The sequence below is a fragment of the Prionailurus viverrinus genome, chromosome A1 (genome assembly GCF_022837055.1).
Source record: "Prionailurus viverrinus isolate Anna chromosome A1, UM_Priviv_1.0, whole genome shotgun sequence".
NCBI lineage: Eukaryota > Metazoa > Chordata > Mammalia > Carnivora > Felidae > Prionailurus > Prionailurus viverrinus.
Genome location: NC_062561.1, coordinates 36,127,324 through 36,153,936, shown reverse-complemented (window position 1 = coordinate 36,153,936; position 26,613 = coordinate 36,127,324). Strand labels below are relative to the sequence as shown.

Here is a 26,613-nt window from a genome sequence, read left to right as displayed (position 1 = left end):
CTATATAGTCACATTTTGAAGGGTAAGATGCGTGTTAGTAAAAATATTCACTTTAACGGGTCTTTTGGAGGCTTTAAATGAGTATCTCCTATCCTCAGTAACTTCTAATTTGTTTTTTAAGGATCTATGCTTGTCTTCTGAATTGTGTGGATGCATTAGGCCATTTTCAACTTTTCTGTCATTTTTTTCCCCCTCAGTTAGAGCAAATGTTTGCCAGAAATCTTATTCATAAACTATAAAAAAAATCGTTCAGTCTTTATAGATATAGGTGTTTAATGTGCATGTTATTTTAACTGTAGAATATTAATACTGGAAGGCAGAGAATTAATTACAAATATAGATGAAAGTAAAGGAATAAATGATGTCCATTCACACAGTAAACCCTTCTGTTAACATTTTTATCTTTTTATATAGTTGTTACTATATTAGTTATGCATGTTGTGTTATTTATATTTACTTCTGTTATTGTTGTACTTACATAAATGTGCAAGTGAGATCATAGTAGGTTTTCATCTGCAGTTTTGTTGTTTTTTTTATCTCCACGACCACCTTCACTTCTGACACCAGTTAAGTTTGGGGGTCCCCAAGACCAATCTTAAGTATGATGGTTTATTGGAAGGACTCACAGAAATGACTGAAAACTCTTTGATTTATGATTAAACAGTACAGATTAAAATCAGCCAAGGAAAGAGGCACATGGGGAGGTGTCCAGGAGAGTTTGGAGCACGAAATTTTCACCCATGGACATCTCTAGCTTCTCCCAGCAATGATGTGTAATAATAGTCACAGGTTATTGCCAACCAGGGAGGCTCACTTAAGGCTTGGTGTCCAATGTTTTTACTGGTTCTTGGTTTTGGGTGAACCTGACCCAAAACTGCGTGACTGACCTTAGTTTTCAGACCCTCGGGAGGACAGGTTAATACTGTGTGACCCAAAATCCCCACCATAACTCAGATTATTAGCATAGACTGTCTAGTGTGACCCAGTGTCCCCAGTAAACATAGAAACTCTTATCAGGCAGGACATTCCCAGGGCTTTTGAGAGTAGCTCCCAGGAGCCAGACCTCACTTGATTAAGCTTAATCTGTTACCACACAGTATGCCACCCTTTTTCCCCATGCATTTTGTTTCCATGTTATTCGTTTAAAATTATTTTAATTGTTTTTGTTATGACCTATTATCAGAGAATATAGAAAATGCATGTTACGTTTAATGATATAAATCAAACACCTACAGCTAAAGAAATAGAACATGACTCATACTTTAAAGACTTACATATGACCTTTTCCAATTTTATATCCCTTCCTATGAGAAGTTACCATTCTCTTAAATCTTGGTTTAAATATTTCCTTCCTTTTATTTATAGTTTTACCAACCATGTGCATATTCCTAAATAAGCTGTTTAGTTTTTAACTGACTGACTTTTATATAAACAACATCATATCATATTAATGCATCTGGCTGTAGTATATTCATTTTTATTTCCATTTTTAACACATTCTTTGACTGTTACACTTTATTCATTTAACCCTTGATTGACTTCTGTGTTGTTTCTCATTTTTGGTGGTACTAAGGCAAGGTGTGGCAAACTATGGCCTTCAGGCTAAATCTTGCCCATTGTCTGTTTGTTAAGACACAGTCTAGCAGAGCTTAGCCAGGACATTTGTTTACATAATGTCTGTGGGTGCTTCTGTGCTCCAGTAGCACAGTTGAGTAGTTGTGACAGAGCCTGAATAGCTTAGAAAACCTAAAATAATGGCTATGTGACTCTCAGCAGAAAAAGTTAGGTGACTCCGCCTCTAAATAGATATCTGGGCAGTGTTTGTACCAATTTATTCTTCCACCATCAGCACCTGAATGTTCCTACTTCCTAACCTTACCAATGCCTCGTGTTTTGCAAGGTTCTAGAGTGGCTTAAAAAAAATACATCATATTTGGGATTTGTTGGGCCTTCGTGTTGTTGATGATTTGTGTCTCTTTATAATTCTGGAATATTCTGACCTTTTCTCTTCAAATAAGATTTCTTTCAACTCTGTTCTTTTTTGTGATTTCCCTTCGTAAATCCAAGTAGACATTTTTAAGGTATCTTTACTTATCTTCTGTATCTCTTAACTAACTATTTTTCCATCTCTTTAAATTTGTGTTTTGGATTGCTTTTTTGCCTGTGGTCTTTCATGTGCTCAATTTTCTCTTTATATTATATCTAATCCATACATTGAGTTTTCAATGTCATTAGTGTATGTGTGTATATATATTTTTTACTTTCAAAAAGTAAAAAATCCTCCAAATCTTGTTTCTTTTTAGTAATCTTTTTCTTTTTCCCTTGGCCATTATTTCAATCTTTCCTTGAATATTTTTTTCTCCCAGGATTTCTGTTTTCCTTCCTTTAAGGATAGGTCAGAAATGGATTTAAGATTTAAATACATGCACACACTTATGTATATTTTTTAGATATTTCAAGGGTTTCTTTTTTATTCTTGAGTTATAGCTGACACACAATGTTACATTAGTTCCAGTTGTACAGCATAATGATTGGACAGCACTATACCTAATGCTATGCTAAGGATATTTCTTGGTTGAGATCCAAAATATCCTTTTTTGGGAGGAGGAAGTAGATAATTCCAGGGCATCTCTCCACTCTGTCTTAGTGGCTGAAATATGTAAAAGTATAATTTTTTTTCTCTCCATGACTGTGTTATGCCTCAGAGTAATTTTATCCTTTGATCTTTGTATTAAATGTTACAATCTTTTCTATATCTTGTTGTATCCATAGACTAGGTTTCTTGAGTAGAATTTATTGCTTCTCAAAGGGAATTAATAATTTCAAAGATTCTGATTAATCTTACTAATCCTACAGAATTTGCAATTCAGGTGTATTTTAACACTTTGCCTTCTCAGTTTGCTTACTCCTAAGGTTTAACACATTATTACATATTATTAGTTTTGTTTTTTTCTCTTATTCTTTTAATTAAAGTTACATATTTTTTTAAGATTATATTTTTTGAGAGAGACAGATAGCATGAGCAGGGAGGGTCAGAGACATCTCATGAACCTTGAGATCATGACCTGAGCAAAGATCAAGACTCAGATGTTTAATCTGAGCCACCCAGGTGCCCATAAGGTACATACATTTTGCTCATTTTCCTTTTTAGACCTCAGGGTATTCTAAATGAAGAAAAAAAATGCTTTGCTTTTTGAGGCAGATTTATCCCCTCAGCTTCCTTATTTTTTAATTGTTTAAGGTGCTTTGACTTGTTTTCCTTTTATGTTGTCAGAGATCACTCTTTTCACATATTTTCCAACAACTTATATGATTAAGATGTTCTCTTACCATAAAGGAGCTAAATTGTCACGTTAAATTTATTTTAGCATTTGTTTTTGTTAATATTTACATTTAATTCTGCAATCATAAGCAACTGGTTTTGTACATGATGTATGTATTTAGATTTTGTTCTCTTCCCATTAATTATTTACTGATGACCTCTTTGAGATCATATAGTTACTATATTTTTTGCTTTTCAGCGTCTACTACAGGGTTTTTATTTTGTAATTTCATTAATCTGTTTTGCAATAACATTTAGATATTTTATTCCATTTGTTGGTATACTAAGGATTATACCCATCCATAATTTCTAGCACTATTATCCCTTATTTATAACTATTTGAGTTCAGAAATGTATCAGTGAAGCTGGTGTTGACGTTCAACATGTTGTTCATCTGTAAATGATACATGGTGTCTCAGGTATATGGAAGCCTAAAGATAGCCTTTAAAAAGAAGATCATGTTTTCTAAATCTTGTAAAAAATACTGTCTGTGAAAAGATCTACAGACAAGATGACATAAGTTCAGCATATAAAATAAATGGTAGCGGTAGCAAGTTCTGAGTATGTTCACAGAGTGACATCTGTCACTGAAGAAGAGACACAGTAATAGTAGATCAAGGGGGGAAACGGCAAAAGCATTAAATCTAATATTATGAAAATATCCTTATTTACCTCAGTAGCTTTTGAGAAGATCACTGTGGTTTAATATTAGACATATGAGATATTAGAAAAAAATGTAAATAATGTTGGAATTTTCAGTAATAACATATTACCCAATATAATCCATTTGTATGGTTTCCCAGGAAAATTTGTTTTCCAATATTCGATATTCAAGCTTCAGTTACATATGAAGGCTATTTTTCTGGCATATTGTGTATAATGTTTTTAAAGAGCAAAGTGCTATTATAACTTGCAATAGTGTAAATGCACTACTCGCCAGTTTTCTTAAAATATTTTTTTCTGAACTATTTAGTAGGGCTGCAGGATATTATAAAACCTAATAATACACATGTTTAGACAAAAGTTATATGTGCATATTGGAGTTTTATGGTTCTTTTCATTCCAATGTAATATTTTTATAGTGTACCAAATATATTTCAGTTGTTTGTTTTTTTTTTTTTTTTTACCATATGAAAATTGGCACCATTCCTGTGATAGGCTAATAACTAAGCATTAAAAATCAACCTTGGAACCAGCATAATAATAAAGGGCTGTTGCTTAAATACTAGTTCTAAAACTAGAGTAGAAAATGTGCTAATGAAAATTTCTCCCATAGTCATTATATTTAATGTTTAAAGTCTCTCATTTTATGAATTAGTTTTGATTTTATACATAGAACTACATCTCAAATTCTTTTCTTACTCATTATGAACCCTTTTCTCCCCCTTTTAGCAATCTTCTTGAGCTCTTTTCGGGTGCCATATGAGGAAATCAAAATGATGATATTGGAAGTGGATGAAACACAGTTGGCAGAGTCTATGATTCAGGTAAACAAACTGGCAGAGAGCTTAAATTCCAATATTTCATTGCAAGCTTCTCATTAAATACAAATCTGTAAGTGAAGCAAAATTCTTAAACCAAATCATTCAACTGGAAAATCATTGCTGCATAATTAGTTTTAGCATAACTTCTGCTTTGCCAGGAGATAAAACTCTGCATCTTTTCTTAACTGCAACTAAATATAATGCTATCAAAATGATTACATTTCAATTATTTTAAATGACTGTTTTTGAAAGGCAAATTGTTTAATTCAACATGTATGTTTTTGTTTTTGTTACAGTTAAGGTTAGTAACATGTGGCTTAAAGTTTATTTGTATAATCCTTTCAGAATATGTTTTTATTAGGCTCTTATCTTGTAAAGTTGCATTATGATTCAGTGCAGAAGATTGAGGGACTTTTCTCTTCATTTAGAGTCCCCTTTATTAACCACCCTTCCTTGAGTCATTTGTGTTCCTACGAGTACTAGAAATTGTGGGCATAGCATTCTGAATTCATTCAGGAGGCTGCCAGATTTTTTAAATGGTGTCTACCCACAGTATTATTTAAGGAATGCTAGTGTGGTGCCAGAGTTATTTGCTGAATTCCACATAAGACATCAATAATGCGTGTCTTGATAAACTGTAAAATCAGAGTATCAAACCACAAATTATATAGGAAGAGAATAATATCTTCAATTTACTATCTTTCATTCTTATAGTGGATGTACTTAGAAAAATGGCTTTTTAGCAACAAAAAGAAACCAGAGATTATTTGTTAGTGTGAACACATGTTTAAAATTATTTTGGACATTTAATCCATCAATGAATGGTATCTTGGAAAGTTTTGGGTTTTGCTTCTCCTATCTTGTCTTCCCAAGGTGGTTGTGATATAATCCCAGTAGGGGTTTGTGCTGTGCGTAGCTGAGACTCATATACACCTGATTCAGTAACTCTTCCCTGAGCCTTTTTTCTCTAAGCACTTTCTTTTTACTAGGTTTTTGTCTTTGTTAACTGTTGATCGTAAATGTGCCTTGTTGTTGGGAGTAAATTTCAAGTTCCTTAAAGAAAATTTTTTCTGCTTCATACATGTTTGTATTTTTTTTTTGATGCATTTATTGAATTTTTACAGAGTAGCTTTTAACTTGATTACACGAATGTTTTGGATATCCATGTGGATTTTGTGTGTAGAGATGGGAAATTTGCACTTTTAAATTCATGTCCAAAGAACATCCAGTTCCATATAATTTCTTAATATATTAGTTTTCTATTGCTGCTGTAACAATTCCCCATAAATTCAGTAGCTTAAAATAACACAAATTTATTAGTCTCCATTTCTGTTGAACAGAAATCTGGCATGTGTCGTATTGCGCTAAAGTCCAGGTGTTGGCAGGCTTGCCTTCCTTTCTATAGGATTAAAAAAAAAAAAAATCCCTTTGTCTTTCCCGGCTCCTCATGGCTTCCCACATTCCTTGGCTTGGGACACTTTTCTTCAACTTTCAAAGGATACTGACTCTCTTCTTTTTTCCATGGTCACATCTCCCTCTCGCTCCATGTTCTGTCTCTCTCTTCCACTTTTAAGGACCTTTGTGGTTACATTCTGCAGTTCTGATAATCTAGGGATATTTCCCCTATTTACAAGTTTTGGGGACTTGTAACAAGTTTGTGGACATCTTGGGTGGTGTGGTTCAGGTCATCGTTCTGCCTGCCACACCTACTATGTGTAAAACCCGTCTCAGGAATTTAAAATCGAAAAATTTAGTTTGGACATTTATATGCTGATTAAAAAATAAGAATTCCATGCTATTGGAAGTCTCAAGTTAATTTTATTTATTTCAGTTTATTTATTCATTTTGAGAGAGAGAGGGAGGAAGAGTGCAAGTGGGGAGGGGCAGAGAGATAGGGGGAGAGAGAATCCCAAGCTGGATCTCCAACCTCCCGCATGGGGCTCGAACTCACGAAAAATGAGATCATGACCTGAGCTGAAATCAAAAGCTGGATGCTTAACTGACTGAGCCACCCAGGTGCCCCTCTTAAATTAAATAAAAAAAATGTTCCTAATTGTAAAGTGAAGAACTGCCTATTTTTCACAGGGCACAGGGAAAACCTTACTTTATAATAATCATCATTTTGGTAAGCTATGCTCACAGTCACGATTTTGTTTTGGCATATCTAGTTACTCATTCATATATAACCAGATGTCAGTAGTATGTCATTTTTGATGTCATCCTTCTAACTTATTCTCTCCCCGTTTGCCTTCATTTGTCTTTTATTAATTAGTTCATTTAGCATCTATTTTATTATACCCCCCCCCCCCCCCCATGTGCAGGGCATTGTGGTCGGTTCAATTAAACATCGATTTTACCTTTCTGGGATACTTAGTTTGACAAGTGAAATGATGTGTGTGTGTGTGTGTGTGTGTGTGTGTGTGTGAGATACACATGGCTGTATCAAGACTTTTTTTTTGGTATAGATTAGATGATGGGTTAAGGGAGTGCTGTGCATGTGTGGAGGTGAGGGTGTGTGTGTGTGTGTGTGTGTGTGTGTGTGTGTGTGTGTGTGGAGGTGAGGGTACTTCAGGACTGAATACAGTATGGATGTAGAAAAGGCAATAGGACTCTGTGACTAATATGTAGCAAAGGTCAGTTATTCTGGCACTAGTAATACTCTGAGCACTGAGGGAAAAGCTGTGGGTATGTGGGCAACTGTGAAGAGTTGGTTTAGTCTGAAAGGACCTTAGGATTTATGGAAGGTTGGTAACTTTGGTAAAGAGAGAGAGACACAGGAAGTTTGGGCCTGTATTCTTAGAAATCATTATAGTTTCATTACTCTACAAAGCAAAAATAATGAAGTGAAAAGTTAATAAATACATGATAAAAGATTATATATTAACTCATAATATTTAAGGGGATTTGATAGTCATCTACAAGGATACTGAAGAAATTCAGAAGCCTGATTATAAATAACTCAATCCAGCTGTTAGCTAGAATGGTTAAAAGAAACACAAATAACCAGGTCTTTTGGCTTCAGGCAATTTTAATAAGAGAAATTTCTATTTATATGGAAAAATCCTCTACTTGCATTGTTTTTATTCAGTTGGTAGTATTAATAGTAAATACTTTTGTTAGGGATGATCTTAAATTGCCACTTTTTTTGTTTGTTTTTGGCCAGTCAACCAAGTTTTTGTCCAAAGGTACACAGTGAGTCCAAAACTTCTTCTTTGATCTAACTACTTTGATAAATAACATTCTCTAACAATGTCTTTAACTAATGACACCTTTGGGGGCGTTTTCCCCATAAATATATAGAGCATGATGTAGGCTGAATTATAACTTGTATTGACTTTGGGCTTGAAGACAATATACTGATGCTAAAATTTGGGATTGTGAACACCAACCACTCTTTTTCTTAATTTTAATATCAGGACACTAATTTGTAATGACACTGTTAAAATCAATTACATTTTGATATGGAAGATCTATATAGACTTTGTCCACAAGACTGTATAATCATTACTTTATAACAGGGAAGAAAATTTGTTTATTTGGTCTTCATTGGGAGTGTTTGCCTGACCTTAAGTGTGTGGCCTGGGCAAGACTGCTCATGGACAAAGGAACCAGAATAACCAAGCAAGCCTGTGGTTTCTGGATGAGAGGTGATCCAGGCCAAAGGCAACAGGCACTTAAATTCCTAAACGATCTCTTCAGAAGCTTTTTATTTGCAAAGTATATCATTCCATGTCTTTAGTACCTTTTCAAGTTTTCTTCCACATCACAAAAGTTACTTTGTCTTCATTTTAGAGATACTTTCATTTTTGTTATTAAAACTGTAATCATGTTGATTAAATCTTGCAAGCACTTTCATTAAAGTTCTCTGGATTTCCTTTTCTTTCTCTTGCCTTTTAGTAGTAATATGATAATTTCTTTTATCACCCTGGATGAAGTGTTAAAATATGTTTGGCTTTGCTTGAATATCTGACATTTAATTCCCTCAATCTGAAATGTAATTGATCACATTTACCCAGGTGAGAAAGCTGTTCCTTTGGTATAGGTGGAGTTTTTCTTTCTCAGTTATATAGCTAATCAAATAAACATTCAGTAGTGCTTGATTTGAATATATAACTCTAGAGAGTAAAGAGGAAAATTGACTGCTTTCAAGATGCAGAGAATGTAGCGTAAAGCTGAGTATAAGGGAGGTTACCTAGAAATAAAAGTGAAGACTGACTTTTTTAGTGGTTTCTTTCCAATAGTTTATTGATGGATTTATCTAGAGTGCAAGAAGCACATTTAGTGAAAATATTTTCTTATGTTTTTAATTTTTAGAACCTAATAAAGCATCTTCCAGATCAAGAACAGTTAAGTTCACTGTCTCAGTTCAAGAGTGACTATAACAACTTATGTGAACCCGAGCAGTTTGCTGTTGTGGTAAGTACTGTCTTTTGGCGTTAACTCTCCTGTGCGGGCATCTTTATACCAGGCAATGCAGGAAAGAAAATGTCAGGCCTTTTCACATCAGGATTGTCCCATAAAGCTTTGAAGCCCGTCTTGCTTTTTTTTTTTTTTTTTTTTTTTTAAACCTAAGGATATTTATGGGAAATTATTTTGATTTCAAATATGTATATTGAAACTGTAGCCACAAATGAAGTCCAAGGAGTTTTTAAAAAGTATAAACCTGATTTCTTGTTGTCATTATTGTCAATTTCATGTCAAAATGTAAGATGAAAACTGCACTCCTATGACTGACGAGAGTATTTATGGTTAATGCTGGAGCATCGTAAGCCAACATATTGCAAAAACAGCATCAGTTTCTTGTTGTAATCACTCACTTCCTTTCATCTCCCATGTTAGACTCTGAAATTAGAAGTACAGTCTCCTCCTTGGTGATAAGGGTGAAAAAGGAATACCTTTAAAAAAAATCTTTGAGACTCCTTGATAATCATCTTGTTCCAGCCTCCTATTTTATTTATAGAAGTTGGGGGTCTGCAGAGGTGAAAATTCTTGCCAGTGGTATATATTAGCTGTGTTGCCAACTTAAAATTAAGATTTTTATCGAGCTTGCTTTCTCCTGTTCTTTTCTCCTATCATTACATAATCATTTTGAGGTTGGTTACATTCAGTCATCATGATGATACTGTAGTGTTTTGATTCTTTGTATGTAAGATTTTTTTTTTCCCTTTCATCTGAAGTTCTATTACCAACCTCCAGGGACATGATGGAATTTGTGTTTGATATAATTATGAAGATGTGGGTTGGCTAACTAAAGGACTGTGACTGCATACCATATTTTGCATGTTGTTGGCATTTGCTCTTAAACTGCTGCCATTTCTTCATAAACCTATTGTCTTCAGCCCTCCCCGCACTACCTTCCTGAGTTCACAAAACTCTGCTTAGAACACATAAGGGGAAGAAAAAGGCAGGGTTTTTCCTATACATAGTCTTACAATTTTTATTATAAAACTTTTAACTTATTTTCTTTACAAAAAAAAAAAACCAACTTTTTTTTTTTAAACCCAGTTCTCTAGGGTACCATTTTCTTCTTTTTCTCTTTTCTGTATTTCCTTGTTTGCTTTATATTCTATTACCTGATCATTTTGTCTTTCTTTTGCTCCATATTTGATGCTCTACCTGCAGTGTCTTCCATTGGGTATAAGTGAGTAAGGGAGAATTTGCATTACATTTTTAACCACAGACTATGCAGAATTTTGGGGCTTTTTTTTTTTTTTTTGGCCCAGCTTTTTTGACTCTTGAAGAAAATTATATAATGTAAAATTATAATATAAAAATATTTCCTATTCACATTAAATCTGAAACACATATAAGCTTATATGAAAATGTCTATGTAGCAAGTAACTTTTTACATTGCATATCATCACAGGAAAAATGTAAAACTCTTCTCACGTTTTAGTGATTTTCACAGAAGAATGAGCTCAAACTTGCAGTTATTTTAAAATAGGCAGGTTATGTCCGCCTTTGAAAATATGGAGTTCACATCAAAGAGCCATGATTTACAAGCAGTATTCTCGTAGGGGCCAGAAATTTAAATATAGCGCAATTATATTTCCAGATATTAGTGCCAGAGGTTATAGTTTTGATTTTAAGACAGAGATAGACCACTTCCATTTTAGGACATGTCAACTCAAACTTGACCTTGAATCTACACATTCCATGCCAGGTCATACCTGACTGAAAATGGAATTTAATGTTGAAAGAGTAATGGTATTGAAAACCATCTGCTAGAGACATTATGAACAGTGTTTTATTATATGTTGATTGTGAATGTTCTTGAACCCATTGTTGTACATTCTAGTTTGTGTGGTACTAATGTTTTAAAACATAATTGCTTTAGTGAAGAAAGGAGAAAGTTGACAGGAAAAAACAATAATATATATAGTATGTAGTGTGTGTCTGTGTGTATGCATCGTCAAATTGTAATGTTCTTCAACTTTACCTTCTTTCAGCTTTTTACCATTCCTAATATGTCTCCCTTTACTTCTTAGATACTTCCCCCCCTGCCCAAAGGGGGAGAAACCTGCTTAAAGTTCCAAATAATACTGCAGAATTACCAAAAAACATGATGGACAAAAATTGTATAACAGTGTGGAATGCCTGCAGATTTTAGTTCTTCCTGGATTAAAAGCTCAATATTGTTTGCTAGTTCTTTAAATAGTGATATGTTTTCAATTTATCAAGATTACATAAGTAATATGATAGTTTGGTAGTTTCAGGAAACTGATTATAATTATCATGTTTATTTCTATGATTCTCATTATACTGTTTTATTTTATAAGTAATAAACATGTTTGTAGTGAAGATGGGCTATTAACTCCAAGTAAACTGAACTGCAGATTCCTACATGACTTTGATTTCATAGAAGAGCATTTACTTACTGACTAAACTTAGATTTAAAGTAGTAATCATTTCCACCTAAAAATCATCACCATATCAAAAACAAGGGTAGTCATAGGTTAGGGTAATCTTTGTACCCCCAAATAGGGCCAATTCTTGCCTTTTCATTTGTTTTCACCAAAGATAGGCTTACTTTCAGCTCTGTATCATCTTCAGGTTCTGTAATGGTTGATTTCTACATTGTTTTCAATTTAACAAAATCACTTGAAACTCTACAGTTACATTACTGTCAGTTTAACTTTTTCTTTTATCCAGTTATATAAATTTATTAATGTAATTCATGTGAATTTTAGAATTCTCAGAAAGGTGTATTCCATTTCAACAAACATAGGAATTTGACACTATAAAATCACCATAGTTGTTTGCATTATATAATCAACTTTAATTCCACTCAAGAATTAGGTAAAACAATAAGCAAAAATCCGCCCCACCAGGACATTGGAATTTGCTTACATTATTTTCTCTTTGGTAGAAAGGGAATGTACAAAAGTAACACATCCAAAATGCCTGGTAACCAGTGTCAATTAAAGACCAATTAGAATATATAAGATATAACACATAAATTAGAAATATCTTTTACTTTTGTCATGTATTACTTGGATACAACTTTTCAGGACTCTATGTCCTATATAGTGTGTGGTATACAAATAGACTATTGAGAAATACTGTGTCAATATTCATGAAATTGTATGCCCTTGAAGCTTTCTTTCAGTCACTAAACCATGTTTGTATTCCCTCCAGGTTTCCTATAATATAGTGTTTCATATGCACTTTATTTCTCCCTTGAAATTGGAAGCAAAAATTTTTAATGCAGACACTATCTTGATTCCTTAAAAAAAAAAAAGTTTTTTTAATGAATGAATACTAGATACAGGTCCTTTTATGCTGCTACTAAGGGTTTAGTCACTCATCTATTATTTTAATAATTCAGAATCTTCCCGAACTAGTTTTCTTTGCAATCCTTATGACTTGGACATTGGCCAGTTTGAGCAGGACAGTTGTTAGGTGTTCAAGAGCTGGCCTTGTCTGTGCACTGTAGTCTAGTTGTGATCATAACAGTGGTGGCATTTGGTGGGCTGGTACCTTTTGGAATTGATCTCCGGTGCTGTGAATTCAGGTCCTAATAGTTTAATGGTAGAATTGATTTGTTTTTTGTAGCCGATTATAGTATACTACCATGTCCTATGTTTTCTGAAAGGTTTTGGCATATGAAAAGTAATATCCCACCCCAAATCTGAAAAAGTTGTCATTTAATGCTGAGAGACTAAAGATTCTAGTCAAATGGTATTTTAAAGGAGTTCTCTGGGAGGTAGTCTATATCTGTGTCTTTTTGTGTAACTTGAAATGAATGAGACAGTTGGCATGCTGATTCTATTTGTTGGTTTAGGTTCTGGGCAGAGGACACGGAGTACTGACTGATGTGCCTAATTTGAAATATTCTTTTCCCTGGACGGTTCAGGATAAAACTCTTATTGTTGCTGAGAAAGTGGTTTTTATTTGGTGTGCCCTTTCCTCATGCTTTATTCAACTTAATTGTCTGTCAATAAGTTAAGAAGTGAAAATATATCTCCTAGAAACTCTCACTCATTAACCAATTGCCTGTCTCTTTTCTTGGATTCCTTCCTTCCCTCTTTAGCCCTAACGCCACCTCACCCCCCCCCCCCAAAATATGGCCTATTTACCAAAAGTTGGTTCCCATTGAATAGAACTTGATTTTAGTTGCATGACATTTTTTTTTTTAATATTTGCAGTTTCTTTGATCAGTAAACCATTAGGTAAAATCTCTGTTCTCACATTATCATGGTTTAACTGTGTGAGAAATAAGATATGTGAATATTCAGTGGGATCAGAGGCTTAGTTGAAGTTTGGAAAAATGCCTAAAAATTTGCATTTAAAACTTAGTGCAGACTTTCTTTGATTAAAAATTCTAGGTTTTTGAGTATATGTCTCCATATTATTTAATTCTGTTAAGCTGCCTGTTCTTCAAAGGGATCAAATCTTTCATAGGAAGGTTGAATTGAACAAATGTCGTGTTTGTGTACTGTATTTTGAACTGCCACCATTTGGTGTCACTGTAGGGCAGGGCTTTTAAACTTTTTGCAGTAGAGACCTCCATTTTTTTTTTAATCAAAAAAAAAATGTTGTAGGAAGTTTATGCATATTTCCCTGCATTAAAAATGCCTTGTTTTAAAATATACCCTAATATTCTTGTTGTAAAACATTCAAATAACATATAAAAATGGTGAATACAATGTGGAAGTTCCTTGTATCTCACTAACTCACTGCATTCCACACAGAATACAAAATTATTTTTAACATTTTGTTGGATTTCCAATCCTGTTTCTTTGTACTCACAAATGTGTGCGTGTTCATATGAACATTTAGAAAAAAACTATTCTGAAACTTTTTCATTATTAAAAATATGTTTTGGAGATCTTTATTTTCATGATGTACCAGTTTTAGATTCTTATGTGGTATTTCATGGTCTCTAACTATGACTTTTTCTTTTTAACTATTTCCTTAAAAAAATATGGTTGGTTGGAGGGTTTTAAAATAATAATTTTGTGTACATCCTTGTGTACATACTTGAATATACTATTCAGAAATATTGTGTCAATATTCATTAAATTGTATGTCCCCAGGGTTCTTGAAAGAGTAACTCTGCTTACATCTTTATGAATTTGAAGGCAGTGTTTTATAGACATGGTGAATAGGGACTCTGGGTTTAAATCCTAGGCCAACCTTATTAGCTGTGTGTTCTTAGGTAGTCATTTATTTCTCTGTATCTCAATGTCCCATTTATGAAATGGGATTTTTCCTATTGCTGCTATAATAATTTACCATAACCTTAGTGGCTTCAAACAACAGAAGTTGGTTATGTTTTAATTCTGGAAGTCAGAAGTTCAAAATGGGCTATCAGGGCTCCATTCCTTATGAAGGCAGCGGATTTGTTTCCTTTCTCCAAACTTCTAGAGGCTGCTCACATTCCTTGGCTCATGGTCCGTTGTCATTGTGGCTCTTGTCATCACATCTTCACTGACCCTCTCCTCTCTGTTTATAAGGGCCCTGTGATTATATTGGGCCTACTTGGATAATCCAGGATAATCTCTTTTAAAGATTCTTAGTCAAGTCTGCAAAGTCCCTTTGCCATGTAAAATAATCTATTCAAAAGCATTGGGGATTGGTACTTGGTTATACTTGGGGGGTCATTAGTCTGCCAGTCAGAGGGACAGTGATAGTGCCTACCTCCATTGTGTTGTCCTGAGTATTTAAAAATAGTGAATTTGTGTAAATCATCTTGTAATAATAAACTCTTTATATAAAGGTTAGCTTTGTTATTAATACTACTTTTGGAAAAGAGTCCCAGAATTTCAAATGCTAGGTAAAAGATATTTTTAATCTTGATATTTATTGCCAAACTATCTTTCTAAGAGGAGTGTCAATGTATATTTTTATGAACAATATATGTATGTTTTTTTTTTCTTGTACAATCACCAATATGTAATATTATCCTTTTTCATTTGTTTTTGTATATTTTTTACTTTATATTTCTTGGTTATGAGATGAAATTGAAACAGTTATTATGTATTACTTTTATTTCTTCTTCGAATTGCCTATTACTATCCTTTGTTTGCCTCTTATCTTTTTTTCCCTTCTAGTTTGTAGGAGCTCCTTATGTAATCTATATGATACTCCTTTGTAAATATTTGCAGTTTTTCTTTTAAAATCTTTTTTTAATGTTTGTTTTTGAGACAGAGAGAGAGAGAGAGAGAGAGAGAGAGAGAGAGAGCACACGCAGAGGAGGGGCAGAGAGAGGGAGACACAGAATCCGAAGCAGGCTCCAGGCTCTAGGCTCTGAGCTGTTAGCACAGCTCTGCAGCGGGGCTTGAACTCACAAACCTCTAGATCATGAACTGAACTGAAGGGGAGGCTTAACCCATTAAGCCACCCAGACGCCCCTACTTGCAGTTTTTCTTAATGCTTCTCACTTATCTCTTTGCTTTTACTTATGATATCTGCTGGATTTTTTTTGCATTTTTGAAGTTTGGTTTAAATTTTTTTTTTAATGTTTGTTTATTTTTGAGAGAGAGAGAGAAACAGCATGCGAGTGGGGGAGAGGCAGAGCGAGAGAGAGAGAGAGAGAGAGAGAGAGAGAGAGAGAGAGAGAGAGAGAGGGAAAGACCTAACCTGAAGCAAGCTCCAGACTCCGAGCTGTCAGCACAGAGCCCAACGTGGGGCTTGAACTCACAGACCTGGAGATCATGACCTGAGCTGAAGTCAGATGCTTAACTGACTGAGCCACCCAGGAGCCCCAGTTTGGTTTTAAAAGTGAGTTAAGGAAGACCCATGTTACTCGCTTAAGGATAGGAATGTATTCTGTGTATATGGACAAGCTTGGTCCTTTGTATATAATAAGAGCGTGGTTCTTTGTTTATAATAGGACTACAGATTTAGCTTGATTGTAGGGAACATCTTGTGAGTATGTAAAATGAGTGTGAAATGCCACTGACTATCCTTCACTGCCTCCCTAAAGTCCTTCATTTGTTCCCCATAGCTTTTACATGGATGTCCAGAATTCTTAGAGTAGCATTAGGCCTTTAAAAAAAAATTGACATATAATAAAATGTACATATTTAAAATTTGTAGAATTTGACTCATTTTGACATATAAATATACTCATGAAACCGTCACCATAATCAAGATGATGAGCATACCCATCATGCCCAAATGTTTCCTCAGATTTTTCTATAATTCTCTCCTTCCCATGTGCCCAGGCTTCCCATGTGTCTTTAATGAAGCAACACCTGCCACCCTCTCCTCCTCTAGTCTTCCTTTTCCCCTAGGCTTCATCTTTCCTCCACAGCTGTGCTCTGAAGGCACCATACTGAGGCCAGTTGATAATGCTTCCTTTTCCCTTTCTTTCTACTTTGAGAGAGACTTCTCTGGAATACATACCCTACAAAATTCAGTATCCTTCCTCTTTTGTTACCGTAATACAACATGATGCAACACCTGATACATGATACACATGGTGACCACATGATATTGGCTAAATGAATATGTGAAATAAAGAAGAGATAAAAAGAAAGAAGGGAAAATATATGGTTAAGAATAATAAAGCATGCACAAAGTTTGAGGAATTTAAAACTATATATATATTTTATTGTTTTAGAGCAGTTTTAGGTTCACAGCGATATTGGGAGGAAGGTACAAAGATTACTCATATACATTCCCCCTACCACATTTATGCCCTTCCCCATTATCAACATCTCCCCCAGCCCCTGAGTGGTACATTTCAGGTTAATGAACGTGCACTGACACATTATCACCCAAATTCCGTAGTTTACAGTGCATTCTTGGTGTTGCACAGTTTCTGGGTTTGGACAAATGTATGGAGGGGTGTGTCCACCATTATGGTATTATACAAACATTTTATTGCCCTGAAATAAATAAATGTCTTTTAAAATCACTTTTTAAAAAAGTTATTTCGGGGCGCCTGGGTGGCTCAGTTGGCTAAGCGTCCGACTTCGGCTCAGGTCACGATCTCACAGCCCGTGAGTTCGAGCCCTGCGTCAGGCTCTGGGCTGATGGCTCAGAGCCTGGAGCCTGCTTCCGATTCTGTGTCTCCCTCTCTCTCTGCCCTTCCCCCGTTCATGCTCTGTCTCTCTGTGTCTCAAAAATAAATAAACGTTAAAAAAAAAAATTAAAAAAAAAAAAAAAGTTATTTAAATTCCTGTTAACATGTAGTATAATGTTAACTTAAGGTGTACAATATAGTGATTCAACACTTCCATACAACATCTGGTGCTCATCACAACAAATGAACTCCTTAATCACCTTCACCTATTTCTCCCATCCCCCTACCCACCTTCCCTCTAGTAACCATCAATTTGTTCTCTATAGTTAAGGGTCTGTTTCTTGGCTTTATTTAATTAATAAATAATCGTCCTTTCATCTATTATTTCTCTAACAGAGATCGCTCTCTTTATTTTTCCCTTTGCTTGTTTTGTTTCTTAAATTCCACGTATGAGTGAGATCATATGGAATTTGTCTTTCTCTGACTTCTTTTGCTTAGCAAAACGCTCTCTAGTTCTATCCAGGTCGTTTCAAATGGCAAGATTTCATTCCTTTTTATAGCTGAGTGATATTCCCTTGTGTGGAATACACACCACCTCTTCTTTCTCCATTCATCAGTTGATGGATACTTCGGCTGTTTCCATAATTTGGCTATTGTAGATAATGTTGCTGTAAACATCAGGGTCCACGTATGCCTTTGAATTAGTATTTTTGTATTTTGGTGTAAATACCTACTAGTACAATTGCTGCATCATAGTTCTATTTTTAACTTTTTGAGGAGCCTTCATACTGGTTTCCAGAATGGCTGCAGCAGTTAGCAGTCCCACCAGCAGTGTAAGAGGCTTCCCCTTCCCCAGATCCTCAGCAACACCTGTTGTTTCTTGTGTTGTTGATTTTAGCCATTCTGACAGGTGTGAGGTGATATCTCACTGTAGTTTTGATTTTTATTTCCCTGACGATGAGCAATGTTGAGCATCTTCCCGTGTGTCTGTTGGCCATCCATATGTCTTCTTTGGGAAAATGTCTGTTCGTGACTTCTGCCCATTTTTTAATTTGATTATTCATGTTTGGGTGTTGAGTTTTATAAGTTCTTTATGTATTTTGGATACTGTCATTTGCAAATCTGTTCTCTCCATAGGTTTGCCTTTTAGTTGTCTTGATGGTTTCCTTTGCTTTGAAAAAGCTTTTTAGTTTGAGCTAGTCTCATTTGTTTATCTTTGCTTTTGTTTGCCTTGCCCCAGGAGACATAAAACACTTTTTAAAATGAAAATGTGAAGTATTTTTAAGATAATTATTTTAATTTTTGTTAAAATGAATCTCTAGATAATGACCTCTCTGTGGTGAGAATGGGTTAATTTAAAAGCAAACCAAGTAACTTTTGAGCATAAAATCTGAATTCACTTTTTTTAAAAATGTAGAACTTAACCACCCTGTGTAATTCTGCCACTTAACTTGTTCACCTGTCACAACACATGACTGTTCTGATATCACACTGGACATTTTCCTTGATGCTTTTTTGTCAGAAGGTCATTTTCTTTTTAAGTTCATTGAATATTCAGGGTACCCTGTACAGTATTTCTTAGGGTACTTAGTGGTTTTATTTTATAAAAGGTGTTGAGGAAATTGTGATTCGATGTGAATCATGGCTTATTGAGGGGCACCTGGATGGCTCATTCGAGTAAATGCCTGACTCTTGATTTCCGCTCAGGTAATGATCTCACAGTTGGTGAGATTGAGTCTTGCATGGGCCTGTCAGTGTGGAGCCTGCTTGGAATTCTTTCTCTGTTGCCCCCCCCCCCCCAATTCTCTCTCTCTCTCTCTCTCTCTCTCTCTCTCTCTCTCTCTCTCTCAAAAAAAAAAAAAAAAAAAAAGATTACAAAAGAATCACGGCTTATTGAAACACCTTTAGGAAAGGAGTGACCAAGATAGGTAAGGAACCTGAAAAAGTACCTCTGCTGAGCTATTGCTTTTCCAGAGGAAACATCTCCAGGGCTGTCTTTCATTTTTTAGGTGTTGATTATTTCAAGTGCTTTGCAAATGTCCTGATACAAGGTCAGTCCTGTTTCACAGACTTATCACTTTACAACTTAATAAAAGACATGAAGTTAGTATGATACAATTTCTTTTTCATTTTGGTTTCTGGTAATTACTTCTTCCTTTTCTCTTTGATAATTCATCTTCAATCTCGTCTGTCAATGAGAGAAATCTTGCCAGTCTCTCCTCCTGGAAGACAGAGTTCTATTTTGTCGTCTGCTTTTGGTGCCTGTCCTGGAGTCCAAGTCCTCTCAAATTTCATGATGCTTTAGACAGCACTTTGGCAAACTCATCTGCAAATCTTTCACTACCCAGGGAGGACATTTGTTTAGAGTAATAAATGATTATAACCAGATTCATAGCTATTCAAATCTTAGAGGTCTGCTTCTCCTAAGATCCTAAGCATTCAGCTGTTCAGTTATTCTTGTCACTCTGCTTTGCAACCTTCTTGACATGCTCTTACCAGGATCCAGGACTTAATATAGGCTCGCCAGCACAGATGGTTCTTCTTTCACCTAGTTCAGGGCTTATTAATTTAGCTTGCTTTCAATTCTCATTGATTTGCAGCGAAAATCCTGCAGACGTTTGGTACTTCCATCATTTTTCTCACGTTCTGGTTTCTCTCTTCCATCACCTTCAGCACTGTAAGCCAAAATAGTCACAATGCCATTTGAAGTTTTAATTAGACATAAATTTTGTTGGTTTGAGTAGTTACAATCAGTTGTCAGCTGGAAGGTAGTTTTACCTTGTCCACTCTAGTATAATATTTTCTCTGAAGATCTTTTTCCTCACAGAATTTTTTTTTGTAGTTCTTCCTGCACATGACACAGTGGACTTAGACATTGACAAAACCTTTAAAAGGCCATTTACATCTTCTCTTTACAAGTTTAACGGGTAGTACGAAATAATGTGTAACAGATGTATCGATTTAACCAAATACACTGAAATATACAGAAACTTAGAGGTTTTCTTACGGTTGAACTTCACATGGCTTCACTGCCAATGGATTGAGTATATTTAAGAACCATTCTAATATTGATTTGAGCTCGCGTTAGATTCTTACGAAATGGCTCCGGGTAGCAATTTTTTCATTAGTGTAGGTCTTGGCCTTTTGATGCTATGGGGGCTTAGATTGCCAGATACTTTCTGGGAGAATTGAGACCTTGAGATTATATTGGTAACTGCACCACCATCTGATCTTTTTATTTTAAGACCTTGTCTCCTAGGGTTCAAAAATTATCCAATCATTTGTTCATTTATTTGACACATATTTATCGAACACCTATTATGCACTGAAAATCGCTCTAGGCCCTGAGTTCATTGCATTGAACGTGTCTCTTATTCCTTGTTGGCCTTACATTTCATCTGAGGACAGTAACAATATACACATAAACAAAAACATAGCCTAGTATCAAATAATAATAAATACTCCTCAGGAAGTGTTAGGGTGAGGGCCTAGTGTGTGTGTGTGTGTTAGGGTGAGGTGCAAGTGTGTGTGTGTGTGTGTGTGTGTGTGTGTGTGTGAGAGAGAGAGAGAGAGAGAGAGAGATAACAAGGCTAGGGAAGATCTCTCTGAAGAGATAATATTTAGCCAGAGCTTAAGTGACTGAAGTTAGCTGTGTGGCCGTCTTGGGCAAAGCATGTTATAGACAGAGGAAACCACAAGCTCCAAGGCTTTGAGGGACAAGTGACTTTGGCATGGCGGAGGCGAGTGGCTGTGGCAGAGCGAGTATGAAGGAGTGGTAGGGGATGAAGTTACACCACTGGGGCCGTGGAGCCATGGTGTGAGGCCCATGGACTTTATCATAAGAAAGCCATCAGAGAGTTTTAAGTAGGTGAAGTGATCAGACTGATGCTTTCAGACTATTATTCAGGCATGTGATGAGCTAGTTATTAAGGTGAGAAATGGTGCTGGCTTGCAGGCTTGATGGTGCTGTCAGAGGTCAGATTCTGTTGGAAAGTAGGGAAAGTAGGATTTCTGATGGGCTGGATTTGGGATAAGAGTGAAATCCGGCTGACTCAAAAATTCCTGCCCTGCCCATTCACGGAGATGAGGAAAAGGCTTGCGAGAGGAGCACACTGTGTAGGGACACACCTAACGTGTCTGTGGACATCCGAGGGGACACATGAGGTATGCAGTTGGGATGTAAGCTGGCAGTTCAAGGTTGGAGGTATAAATTTGGGCACCGTGATATTTAAAGCTGTGGCTCTGGAGGAGCTCACCTGAGGAGTGAATTAGAAATGCAGCGCAGGAGGCAGCAAAGAGAGAGGCAAAATATGCAAACTGTAGTGTGTTTTCTCAATCTTGTCCCTAGAGAGGGATCACCATCAGCAAAATTTGTTTGTTTTTGCAGCTATCACCTCTCTGAGGAAAATTGTAATCCCCCGTCTAGGGAATTGTACCAGGTGATATTATAATATGACACTATTGCAGTTGGTTTCAAAAACTAAGCATGAGCCAGGGTGAGAGGGCTATTTGGCATTTGTAGAATATAATTCATCAGGGACCTTTGGAAAGAAGCTAGTGGTCATGAGAATATGTGTCTGTGGAAAGAAAGAAAAAACTTTGCCTCCAAACCTTGCTCTCGTATGAAGGAAAATGGAATAATCCCTAATACATCATAATATTAAACATATAGTGCCTATATCATAAACTAAGACGATGTTAAAATGCCAGAAGTATGTACGCATTTGCCATGATAAAATAACTCTCTCATTTAATCAAGGGATTGAGTTCATTTAGTTCAAATCGACATAAAAATAGTAATAGCAAATCCTGCCATTAAGGGGAAAAATCACTCACACATTACCAATTGTATTCTCTGTAGAGTGGGTGGGTAAGTGGAATTGAGCTCTAAACGGATTCTCTTATGAGCTTTTGTTACCCTTTTCCCTTGAAATTAGTAGAATGTCAGCTATATTAAATAACTTTGCAATTCCTTAACTTATTAGAACTAATGAAAACACAGCATGATCAGAATAATAAGCTCTTTCACTGAGTTGCTCCCTCTGGTAAGTTTCTCACAAAGTTTGAATTTTCAACCGTGATTTGTCTTCATCTTCCCCCTTTATTCGCTTGACGGCAAAAGGTACAATGTTTGCTTGTGTTGCGTATAACAGGCATGTAAAATGTGTGAAAGATTTGATACTAAGAAATAATACCTATCTTAATTTATTTTCAACCAGTCTATTTTTAACACAGTAGCCAGTGCTGTAAGTCAGATAGTATTCACTCTACCGGTAACCCTATAATGGCTTCCCACCTCAGAGAAAACTCCCAAATCCTTGCAGTGGTCGACAGAGCTCTCTACAGAATCTGCCGTTGCCTTGGTGTTCTAGCCCCATCTTCTGCTGTGCCCCCGGGAGGAGTCTGCTTTAACCACACGGCCTCTATACTGAAATGCCAGTCGCATTCTTCAGGGTTTTATACTTGCCTTTTACCTTGCTTCCATTAGACCTCCAGGTGACTTGCTCCTTCACGTCCTTTTGGTCTTTGTTCATATGTCAACTTCTGGAAGTCTTCTCTGAGCGCCCTGTTGACAACCACATGCCCTCTAGCCCGTAGCACTTCTTTTCCTCATCCCTGTTTTAGTTTTCTCCCAAGTATCCATCATCTTCTTGTTATATTCGATCTATCCATCAGCCTATCTATTAGCCTATTATAAGAATATCTGTCATCTCAGGAATCATTCTCTCAGGTATCTCTTGGTGAATTCCTTATGCGCTACTTGGCATATCATAAGCACACAAATATCTGATGAAAGAATGAATACATTTTCTGTAAGGTACTTTATGACTTATTGAAAATACTGAAATGCTAAAGCTCTCTAGCTCTGGGCTTACCGAGGCTTGCTATGCAACGTGTTCCTAGTATTGAAACATGAATCTCAGTTAAAAACAACTTGGTCCTGGAATTCCAAATTCCTTCAAATATCCTTCATCGCATTCTAGCCCTGTTAGGTCTGGGGTTGAGTACTTAATTCATCATGTACTAGCTATGAAACTTTGAATAAGTCTCTTAACACCCCTCAATTTCAGTTTTTCAGTTTCTTTATTTAGGAAATGTGGGTGATCTTAGAACCTATCTCATTAGGTGGTGGTAAAATTTAAAGGAGAACGTTCATGTGCAGTCAGTACTGAATCAGTACCCAATAATTATGTTAGCTGCTATCTTCATCATGGTTGTATTTTAAATGTTTTTCTTCTCCTGTGTTGAGATCCAGTTAGGACCTACTTTGATCCTCTAACGTGTTTTATGTATATGTTTTTCCTTCCATTAGGTCTTGTGAGTTACTCTCAGGGTATGCACAACGTCATATTTCCAGATCCAACATAAGTCCTTTCATGTCTCATCTGTATGCTCTTGACATGCGGTCAGCCTTTCACCCCGTTAGCTTTATCTACTTGCTTGTCATTCTCCTGTGGCTCCCATGTGCTGCTTGTCTGACTCTTTCCCAGACTCTCTTCCCATTTCTTTTGATACTTAAATCATGGTCTTACTCAGATTCTGTCCTCTGCTCTTTCTTCATACCCTCCTCTTTGTCAATGATTTTGTCCACCTTACAATTATTTATCAATTCCTTTTGAACAATTTTTAGATATTCTAGGCTTTTTACTTTGTATATTTTTTAAATATACACAATTCACTGTTGCACGAAGCATAAAGGGGATGAGTTGGGGTGTGGTAGAAAAGTAAGTACTGATTGATGAACATTTTAGGTACGATCAATTATCATGACTCCTGGATTTTGTGTTGAAATGTGGTGCCAGAGTAGTTATTTTCTGTTTATGGGAAAAACCTTCAAGAGTACAATTCAAGTTACTGAAAACCTGATTAGGGTATCTTTCACTTCTGATATTAGTTGCACATGTTAGAACCAGAAATATGAACTAAGTTGACCTGACTGGATCTATCCAACTGAAGACCTTAGCCTTAGAAATCTCCTGAAATTAAAATCGTCCAGTTGTGTATAGTAACAGCTTGATGGTTATTACAAAAAATGTGCTCAAGGGCAAAAAAAAAAAAAAAAAAAAAAAAAAGATGGCAGAATTGAATTTAACTATATGAAATATAACAAAACAGCAGTTAGACTTCTGCTTGTAATTCATCTCATGGAATGGGGTAGCTAGAGATTAGAATCTGACTCTATGATAGTTTAGTTTGATTATTTTTTAAATATGATGTCTGAAACTTGTTACATCTAGAAAGTGAGGGTTTGGATGATAGGAGCCAGGAGAGCAATTTTGGAGTTTTAGGTTAATGATGTAAGTATTCCAGCAAATGAGCAACCATTGAACATACAAGTAACTACATGACAACTACTTTCTTTGACTTTTGTATAGTGATAAACGTTTCACAAAGTATGTTTGTATACATTTGCCTGATAATATCCCTCATCCCTCACGGCAGCCCTTTTAGGGTTGCAAGAACTGAAACTCATAGAGAGTAGGTGACTTAACCCCCCTACTTTATAAACAGAAGAGAAGGATTCACGTTCAGGATTTCTGAATTATATTTTGTTTCTACCATACTGTACTATTTCTCAGTATAAAGCTCTTGATCTGTTAGGCAAGAAGTAGATGCATACAGCAGGTGGGCGAAAGGCAAACAAGGGAAAGGTTTTTAAAGCTAGGCTTTAGCCTACATTACATTTTTGCTTCAGACAAGTCCTATCCCTGCTTTTCTTTGTAGAAACCAAATACCATTTTTTATCTTCAGAAACTTAGGGCCAAATGTGAGGAAAATCCTCTGTCCTTCCTTGGAAAGCCTGATGAGTGTGTATGTTTCTGGAATGTCACTGGCCTGACCAGTGACTTCACTGAGAAGCTTTTCTCTCATTTCCTGTACCCTGGTTGACAGAAAGCTGGCATTGTGATATTAGGGGTGAGAGCCATTGAAAACTTTTCTGGGATACCCAGATTCATTGTATAGTTTCATTTAACTTAATTTGCCTGATGGCTCCTGAAACAGAAGGTGATGGTGTTTGGTCCTATATTTTTTTGGTTCATTATGGGACTTGTCTGAGTTTTGTTTTGTTTTGTCTTTTCCTTTTGTTTCTTTGCTTATATTTTCATTTTGTATTGAATTGTACGTTTCATTAAACATCCTTATCTTCCATACCAGACGTGGCCTTTTTAAAAGGATAAATGTGTTTGTTTTCTTCCCTCTAACATTGGGTCAAGTTTCCTGTCCTGCAACTCAGCTATTATCCATTATTAATGTTATTTTTCTTTCTTTACCAAGGATGGCAATTTTGTATCCAAGTCCATATATTGTACTTATCTGAGGCATAGGATAGGAAGCAAAGTGATTCCCCACCCCCCTTCACTGAAAAGCTCATGTTAACTTTTATACCACCAGTCTCATCACTACCAAGTTATTTGACATATTATATTTGTCCAAGTTCCCATCTGCTAGGAAAATCTAATTGTGTGTGTGTACTATAGCACTTACAGTACATTAACTTATAATGATACATTAAATAGTCACGATTTAGCATAAATTTTAATATGTTTAAGAGTTCTCATAGTCTGTGGCTTTATGCTGAAACTGTGATTGGACCCAATGTCGTATTGATTTTTTTTTCAAAATTTTTTTAATGTTTATTTTTGAGAGAAAGAGACAGAGCACAAGTGGGGGAGAGGCAGAAAGAGAGGGAGACACAGAATCGGAAGCAGACTCCAGGCTCTGAGCTGCCAGCACAGAGCCAGATGCAGGGCTCGAACCCGTGAACCATGAGATCATGACCTGAGCCGTTGAAGGCTTAACCGACTGAGCCACCCAGACACCCCTCAATTGTTTTTTTTTTTTTCTTTTTACTCATTGACGTCACATTACGTGTCTTACTGCGGTAGTTGTTGGCATTACTGAAGTTTTATGCTGTGGCCAAGTAGAGTCTGTCTATCCTATTTTATCAGTGTTTCCTTTGAAAGTAGCTTCCCTTGGAACCACTAGCCACAGTAAAGCACCTAAATCATTCTGATCAGTTGAATGCTAGTATGTTCTGAAAGGATTTAAAGTTCCAGCAGCTTTGTAGTAGAGGTTTTCTTGACACTTCCTTTATTTATGCTTTGCCTAAGTTCTGACCCAGAATTTTTTTTAAAAGCATTCTATAGTTTGAATGTACTTAAGAGAAAACCAGTTCAGTTAGCTTCGTGACAGTCCTTCCCTTTATTGTTTAATTTTCCATCTACCAGTCTGTTCTCTCTCATTCTGTAACTTTATGCACTCTTTTGCCTTACTGACTTTTCTAAGTTTTTCTCTTAGGAGGGCTTTATCTGCTGTGTTCTTAGCCCCTT

The 26,613-nt window shown here is 35.9% G+C and overlaps 1 protein-coding gene across 2 annotated transcripts in view; it reads left to right on the top strand.

Annotated features, from left to right (window-relative positions):
• DIAPH3 (diaphanous related formin 3) overlaps positions 1–26,613 on the top strand; it is a 504,348-nt gene that overhangs the window by 222,562 nt on the left and 255,173 nt on the right. For both annotated transcript variants that reach the window (XM_047871375.1, XM_047871365.1), the window contains exons 19-20: positions 4,715–4,809; positions 9,121–9,222. In XM_047871375.1, coding sequence (XP_047727331.1) covers positions 4,715–4,809; positions 9,121–9,222 — 197 coding nt within the window. The remainder of the gene's footprint in view (positions 1–4,714; positions 4,810–9,120; positions 9,223–26,613) is intronic.